The sequence below is a fragment of the Zea mays genome, chromosome 1 (assembly GCF_902167145.1).
Source record: "Zea mays cultivar B73 chromosome 1, Zm-B73-REFERENCE-NAM-5.0, whole genome shotgun sequence".
Classification (NCBI taxonomy): domain Eukaryota; kingdom Viridiplantae; phylum Streptophyta; class Magnoliopsida; order Poales; family Poaceae; genus Zea; species Zea mays.
In genome coordinates this window covers 29,968,368-29,976,421 of record NC_050096.1, presented here as the reverse complement: position 1 = coordinate 29,976,421, position 8,054 = coordinate 29,968,368, and the positions used below count along the sequence as shown (strand labels likewise).

The 8,054-nt window shown below is 42.5% G+C and overlaps 1 protein-coding gene across 1 annotated transcript; it reads right to left on the bottom strand.

Moving 5' to 3' along the window:
* Positions 1-360: 360 nt before the first annotated feature.
* On the bottom strand, positions 361-7,623 carry LOC103633171 (transcription factor bHLH18). Its single transcript, XM_008654860.2, has 6 exons — positions 7,392-7,623; positions 7,230-7,294; positions 6,643-7,140; positions 1,010-1,378; positions 724-784; positions 361-591 (listed from the first exon to the last, which is right to left on the bottom strand). Exons 2-6 carry the CDS (start codon positions 7,263-7,265, stop codon positions 578-580), a joined length of 978 nt encoding a protein of 325 aa, XP_008653082.1. The 5' UTR covers positions 7,266-7,294; positions 7,392-7,623; the 3' UTR covers positions 361-577.
* Positions 7,624-8,054: the final 431 nt, after the last annotated feature.

The following is an 8,054-nucleotide window of genomic DNA, read 5'->3' as shown; positions in this document are numbered from 1 at the left end:
CAACGATAGAGAGGAAGTAGTCGATCACGGTCGTCTCCTCCTTCACACTTTGTCAGCGCAGTAGTCGCAACTGCGTGTCCACATAGTCCACACGTACGGGGAAGCAACGTCGTGTGCTAGTGTGCTAGCACTGCGTGCACAGCGAGGGTCTCAAGACTAGGTATGATGAAAGCGACAGCTAGGGTTTGCACGTGTGGTGGGATGACATAACCCTAACTCCCTTCCCATGTATTTATACAACATATTAATGGGTTGCAGCCTATTAAACCTCAAATCCCAGTTGAACCCTAATTAGAATTGTGTAAGATTGCCTCTCGGGCATATTTCTACATGTAGTAGCCAATAGAAAAAACCAACATGTTCACACAATCTATCATACATTTGTTTCGACATCTATTATTTTTGGATCATGTAGCTTGTCCTGATTTTAAGAAGGTATACCTAGAATTATAACAACCTTGTTCTATTGTTTGTGTTTTTGAAAGATATGAATGAACAAAACAAATGAAAAAGGGAGGATTTATACAAGTGTTTCAGTTCAAACGTGCTTCTTGGTATATATCCCTCAACTCTTCCCCTAACTCTCAAACCCTATAAAAAGCGACAAATTAAAACAATAACTTTTAGTGCAAAAAAAAATACAAGATAAACAAGAACAAAAGGAATTTACATTCCCCTCTCGCTACCCCATTTCCCCTCCCATCTGTATAAACTCTCAAGTACCTTTGAGAGCCGCTGTTAGGTTCATTATGAGCTCAATTGTTGATGAAAATCCTACCCCAATCTGCATAAATTCAAAATTAATAGTCAAACTTTTGAATTCCATAAAAATTATGAGCAATCGTCTTCTTATACTTGAAGTGTTTACGATCCATCAGGCTCTCAACGATAACCATACACTAATTAACTATTGTGAGGACATTTCCAATCTAAACAACACCTCATTGGTGATTCATAAAAAAACACACCACATGCACGACAATTAAACATGAGAGAGAGAATGCATTGCCTTTGCAGTGATGGTGATGTTGAGGCACGAGTCTGTGAATGGTAGAACACTAGTGTTTATGATGGCGAGGCCCTGATTCTCAATCTCGGAGATGATCATCACTAGCACTCCTCTTCTCTCCTTGCAGCATATTTTCAATAGGACGGTGTCGCCATGAATGCTTGCATCAACCGTCGGGTTGAACCCACCCGCACCAAAGGCACTCCCGCTGGAGGATGAGGCGTCAATATCAGTTGATATATGACATTTGCTCTCAAAGTCAGTGGGCTCATACGTTCTCCTTTCCCTTCGCCCCTCCAGGGCCTTCACCTTCTCCTCGAGATGCTTCACGTACTCAATGGTGCTCCCTAGTAAAGAGATCTTATCTGTCTAAAAAGTCATCAAGTCGTTAAAACTTGTTAGTGAATATCATATATCAAACATAAAGTTTGCTCATACTGTAAGTAAGTTCTATTATAATTTGAGCCACCAAGTCCCCAACCTAGGTCCATGTTTCAAAGTTTCATGTGCATCATCATCCATTGATACATGATAGGCTTGGCTAGTGATTGAGTATTTGCTAGTCTCAAAGTATGGATTATTTTCTTTAATCATAAATCACCTTTTCCATCCGCAATACCCAACTTCCAATTAAGAACCTATTTAGATTCATTATGATTATAATAAACATTTAAAATAATTTGATTATGATTAAAATAGATAGATTATAGAATGAATATTATAATCAAAGATCATATTCCAACAATCTTATAAAAGCACATGATACCTACAATCTGCATATTATGGATCATGAAAAGTCCAAGTTGCCCCTACCTTATATAAAGTGGCACCAAACTAAATGACATGATATCTACTTGCAGTTTAATATTCAACAATAATGCATCATGCAAATCAGGGATCTAGATACTATGATTATTACAACGTATAGTTCATATAGTAATAATAATCATATACATAATGTAGAATATAATAATATAATTATGATCCAAAATTAATGGCCCTAAGCAATTCGATAATTTTGTTATACATCCAAATGCTTTCTAACAACTATATATTAGTAGGTGGACTATACAGACTATAGTTGCTAAGTTGTCGGTTCATTTTTCTATGTCACCCTAGCTATTACTGTCGGGAAATATACAAAATATGTATCCAAACTACAAAAATAGGTATACTAGCTCATGCATTCACAAATAAATGCTACGGAAGACTTGTAAATCTTGTGGTGCAAGTAGTGTTATGTTTATGGAACAATCAAGACCAAGAATGGGTATATTTCTAATTTTTATTAAGCATGGTGGCAATATATAAGAGTCGAGCAACAACAATGAAATTGGCATGAGAACAACAAAAACTAACAACAAAAGGTGGGCATGGCCTATAGAGAAACATGGGAATGGAACCTGGAAGCAAATCCCGGACCTTAGCCTATGGTTGCGAACCACTAGCTTCCATTCCAGTATGAGCAGAAAGAAGCAGGAGGGACAAAATAGCTAGGATGTGAACATGACGAGGAAGAAGGATCTGTGTACACCAATGTTGTTGCGAGCTATGTACTAGAGCATCAGTGAGGCGGCCGAGCAAGGTGATGAGCATGGACGGTGAAGCTTCATAGTCTTCTTTGAGTGAGCGGACACAACGAAGCGGCGAGGAGCGCTGCTTCATGCCATCACTACTCACTATGTCATCGAGATCACTCAAATCTCTGGGCGCTAGCTAATAATTAGCTCGGTGACTCTGTCCCTTGAGAGCTTGTTCAGTTTGCTCTTAATCCATATTTTCTTGAGTCCTTGTTCGTTTTGCTCTAAATTCATATGGATTAGATGGAATTCAGTGGGTTTAAATCTCAAACAAGTTAAAAGGTTTCATATTTATTCCAATCACATCCAATCTACATGTTATAGGAATAATCGAACAATCCTTGACATGGAGCACCATAAAGACTAGTTTGGAAACCTAAATTCCTTGAGATCCCCTCATTTCTTAGGGTGAGTAATTTCTAGGAGTAACTTTTGAATAGGCAATTTAGTTATATGTGGTGAAGGGTTTTCTGTCCCAGGGTTTAGCCTCTTTCTCCCAAACTAGTCCTAAGGGAGCCCATGCGTAGAGTTATAGTTGGGTTCCTGTACAGTCAAGAGGATGGTGCGCCACGGTGGCTTCGCAAGCTGGCCATGCGTTGGGTTAGCCGCTAGTAGTTTGCTGTGTGGTGGAGCCTATGTTAGTGATGGAGGAAACGAGGACGACACATGCATGCAACATCCATGCATGACTCACGCAATAGACCAATCTCGTCGATGCTGGTTGTAGCGGCCGAATTGAGGGAGCGGGCGTTGTCAGAGGCGGAAAGATGGCATGGACAAGGTCACAAGGGCATCTATTAAGGGCATGTTTGGATCCTTGTGGCGAACAGTTTGCCGACTAATTTTAGCACTTGGTCTCCAAACAAGTTGGCTAATAAATTGGCTAATTATTAGCCGGAGAGCTGACAAACTATTTGCTCATTAGCCATTTAACCTTGCTAATATGTGCTAATAGATCATATAGAGAGAAAATGATATTTATTAGCCAAGACTCCAAACAAATGATGGCTAATTGCTGCTAGCTAACTCTTTGCCATCTAATTATTCGACACTGGCAAACAATTAGCCAGGAGGATCCAAACAGGGCCTAAAAAGTTTTCTAGCTAGTGGCTATTGTTAGGCTATGGCAGGGCGACGCCTTGTATTAGAGCTCAGAGGTGCCCGGAAAGTCCGTAATAGTGTGCCATTTGGTGGAATAGAACCCAAGACATCGATCATGAGTAGGGCGTATAGTAATGGATAGGGGTGGATATCGAGCTGGCTCGACTCGGCTCGACTCGACTCGAGTTGGCTCGTTAAGATAACGAGCTGGCTCGGCTCGACTCGATATGTTAACGAGCTAAAGATCCAGCTCGGCTCGACTCGTTTGCTAACTCGAGTTGGCTCGTTTAGCTCGCGAGCCAGCTCGATAATACCATGTCTAGTGTCTACGAACGGATATAAAAACATGTAGCAAAAGAAAAGAAGAAGATCTATTTAGAAAAAGGAATAGAGTTTGCAATTTAATATTCCACACTCAACAAAGAACAAGATTAACTATAGTAGAGTACAATATTAACTGTTTTGGATCGGAGATTATTGTGATTTGACTAATTACTCCAGCTCGTTTGGCTCGCGAGTCAGCTCGCGAGTCAGCTCGAGCTGGCTCGTTAACGTAACGAGTTGAAATACAAGCTCAACTCGTTACAAATTATAAACGAGTCGAGTCGAGTCGAGCCACTATCGAGTCGAGTCGAGCGAGTTAACGAGCTACGAGTTTTTCGTCCAGCCCTAGTAATGGATTCTAAATTTTATATTATAAAATTTAAGATTGGACTAAGATCAGACTCTGTTTCTTTTTATTTTTTAACTAAAACTAATTAAGAGTTTAAACAAATTGTGAAGAGATACTTGAATCGTGATTCCTTATCATCCTTAATTATGAGAGACTTTGTTTGCATGTCTCACTGAATCGTTGCAGCTTCACTAAAACAACACATGGTTGTTGGAGACAATTTTTGAACGGGTGTAAAATTATTGTAAATAGATGCACATAAAGTAATCTCTAACTAGGCCGCTAAATAGACCTTTTTAAATTTGATTTATGTACAGTGGATGTGTCACATGCTTATCTATTTGTACCGATTAATCCATATATAGATAGTAAATATTAATATATATATATATATTCCTTTTAAAAAAAATAGGCACGTATTCTGCATGATAAACAGAAACGTCTATCCATCCATCTAATTTGTTTTAGCTTTTAGGGCCGTCAATAAAAATTAACAAATTTATGTTGTCCATTGCTTAGCTGACAAAAATTAGACCTAACTATCGTCAGCTCACTGCACTGCACCACCCATGTCGTGTTGCAGCCCCATGTCCGCCATACTGTGTCAGCCTATCCCCACGCCACTGTCGTGTGCCTCACCTCCACGCCACCTGCCCGTCGTGCCACACGTGCAATCCCGCCCCCGTCGCAGGCCCCCTCCCCCGCCATCGCGTCACCAGGGTGCCCCACCCAACTGCGTCGACTCACCCCGCAGCCGTGAGCCCACACACCGCCCTTGCCACATGCTTCCCTCTCACGATAGTGGCGCCTACGTCGCACCCACCCATCTCGTAGTCGTGACGCCCCCTGCATCACCATTGTCTCGATCACTCGTGTCGCCCATATTGCACCCCACCCTCTCATGGCACGTCATTGTGCGCCACCACCTGCTCTTCCCTACCATAGTGCTGTTGACCCATGTTCAATCCACCGTCGATAATGTAACATATGTTCTCCACTCTTTATGTTACGTGCATATAGATGTTTATTCCTTGTCGGCCATCCAACATAGCCAAACATAATATTCTTGCTCGATGAAGTCTAAACTTGGTCAATTCAAACTAAATTTTCTCAATTGGCTTCTTGCTTGATGAATTCTAGGAAAACCTACTCAAACTAGCCACATATAGTATTCTTGTTTGATGAAGTCTAAACTTGGTCAATTGAAACAAAGTTCTCAATTGATCTTTTACTTGATGAGTTCTAGAAAATTTTACTAAAACTTGCGAAACATAGAGTATTGTTTTTAAATTTGGCTAATTGTAACTAAGTTTTGACATTTGTTCTCCTTCTTGATGCATTCTATCAAAACTTACTCAAACTAGTAAAATGTAGTATGTTGCATCTAAACTTGACTGATTCAAACTAAGTTTACTCATTTGACCTTATTTGTACAATACACATGGATCCCTGGCAAAAGGGCAGACTTATCATACTCCACTGCATATATACTAGCACTTTAAGAGGAGGTGTGTTTAGCTAGTGCTTGTTATATTTGTAAATTTTCGATCTTTCCATGTCAACATGTAATTGTTGCTAACACACATTTGGTCTGTGTAGTCGGACTCGGGGAAGCTACGGCTTCAGTTGTAAATGTAATCTCCGGTGACCCTTCTAGAGGTAGTAGCAAAAACTCCAATAATCCGAATGGTGGCGTTTGAAGATTCTATTTTATGTAATATGTATGACTTTATGTCATGGCTATAGTTCATACGGGACATTTCTGAGATATATGTGACTGGTAAAACATTTGAACTATAGGTATTTATGTGGTTGGTGTACGAGTTAGGAATGAAATGATACTTCAACAGACAACTTCTGTCAGCCGGACCCGGACCCGGACCCAAAATGCGGCGGCCAAATCTACACTGCAGCAATGGACCTTGGACGCACTGCCGTCCTGCTCACAGGCACCTCCTCACGCACTCGCGCTCCTATGCGGCTCGTCCACGAGCTTCCGCGAGCCGGAGCCGCCGGACGCCATCGTCGTGCGATGTTTCTATTCGACTGCGTGCCACCCTCTCCGGTGACTAATTTTAGGTCTATTCCCACGCATCTATCGCCGCCTCTCATGTGATACTTCAGTTTCGATTTATATGAAATGAATTATCCTTTCGCAATCTATATATTTAAGGTATCATGAGAGCTCAATCGGAGAATCCACTCACATCACAGATCCAATCCCGATTCCCGACAGCATGTTTGGATTAGAGCACGACCAGGCAAGATATATGCATTACCTTGGTGAGGTCGGGGACGATGGTGGCCAGCGTCACGAACTGCTGCTGCATCTTCTCGCGCCGCTTGCGCTCGGCGATGACATGCTCCTGCGTGTTCCAGTGCATCCGGCTCCGCCTCTCCGGCGGCATCTGTTGCACCGCTTCAACGCCGGCTTCCGTCCAATCGCTTCCTGAGAAGTTGAGCGTGCTAGGAGGCTGCCCGCCGAAGGAGAGGATGCGATTGCTCAATGATGACGGCTGCCCTGGCTCTTCCTTGGCCGGCCGGAACGGCAGCCGAGGTGGTACTGCCGGGTCCCCAAAGCCCGGGAAACTGGAGGTGTGGTGAAGACGAGGAAGGAAGGGGCTAGAGGACGTAGGCGGCGCTGCTGCTGGTGGTGGTGGTGTGTAGTACTGCTGCTGCTCGGGCAGCCGCTCAGCGAAATGGTGATGTTGCTGTTGCATCCCGGCATGATCTTCTTCTTGCTGCCTGTACATGTATGCTAGCTCGTCCTCAGGGTCCTGAAAGGGCCGCCATTGCAAGAACCAAGGATTAGATCGAAGCACTCAAGCTAGTTTTCAGGTCTCGTGCTAGTTCTTAGCAGTCTTACCGGATGCAAATGCCGCCATTTGTTGAGTTCATCCATCACCCCGGCCCGATATATCTTCCAAATCACTAAGAAGAGAGAAGAGCAAGAACTACGAATCAGCAGAAAGAAACTAGCAATATTCAAAAGAACTCCTTTTACGAGATAAAAAAGAACTGAACACACCTCTGTTTTTTTCCCCTTCTGTTAATATGACTTGCTTCCTCCTCCAAGTTCCCAGTTCCCACTGCTTGAAGACTCTTTCTCTCCCGGTGATGCTTTTATACAGGCCTGGTGGTGTGAATTACGGGCCCCTTTGCTGTTCTGAAGAAGGCGTTCACGTGCTCCTTGCGTTGCGTTCCTCAGAAAAGGCAACGACTTGCTACGCTAGCAACTCTTTGCACGATTGCATGGTTGGATCTGCACACGCGTTCCTTTTTTTTTTTGCCAACGCGTTTTATTCCTCTATCTTCATTTGTTGACATCACTGCTCTGATCCGCCAGGATCTCGCATTATCTTCTTTTTGCTAAGAAAATAAGTGATGTATATGGTGCACCAAGTTGGTATAAACAAGTCTTCGGGCCATGTATAGCTCAGCAGAGCCTGTCACAAGATTCAGTAGGTTGGGCGACAGTGACACTCTGCTAGGAACTATATATCTCAACGTAACTGATTGTTTGATGTAGTCTATCTCTATCTCCCTCAACTCGAAATTAATTACTGTACTTGATAGTTACAGCGTGTTGTTTGTAACAAATAGCTTTCATGAACATGCATTTAGCTTTGTTGAACCATATTGTGAGCCACAGTAGGTAGCTGCGATGGTGACAGTTTTGTAAGGATGTGTG

Coding starts and splice junctions, on each gene's coding strand:
- LOC103633171 (XM_008654860.2), bottom strand. CDS start 7,265: ATGGATGAACTCAACAAATGGCGGCATTTGCATCCG. Junction 7,141..7,229: donor AATGGCGGCATTTGCATCCG/GTAAGACTGCTA, acceptor CGGCCCTTTCAG/GACCCTGAGGACGAGCTAGC. Junction 1,379..6,642: donor TCGTCCCCGACCTCACCAAG/GTAATGCATATA, acceptor ATGACTTTTTAG/ACAGATAAGATCTCTTTACT.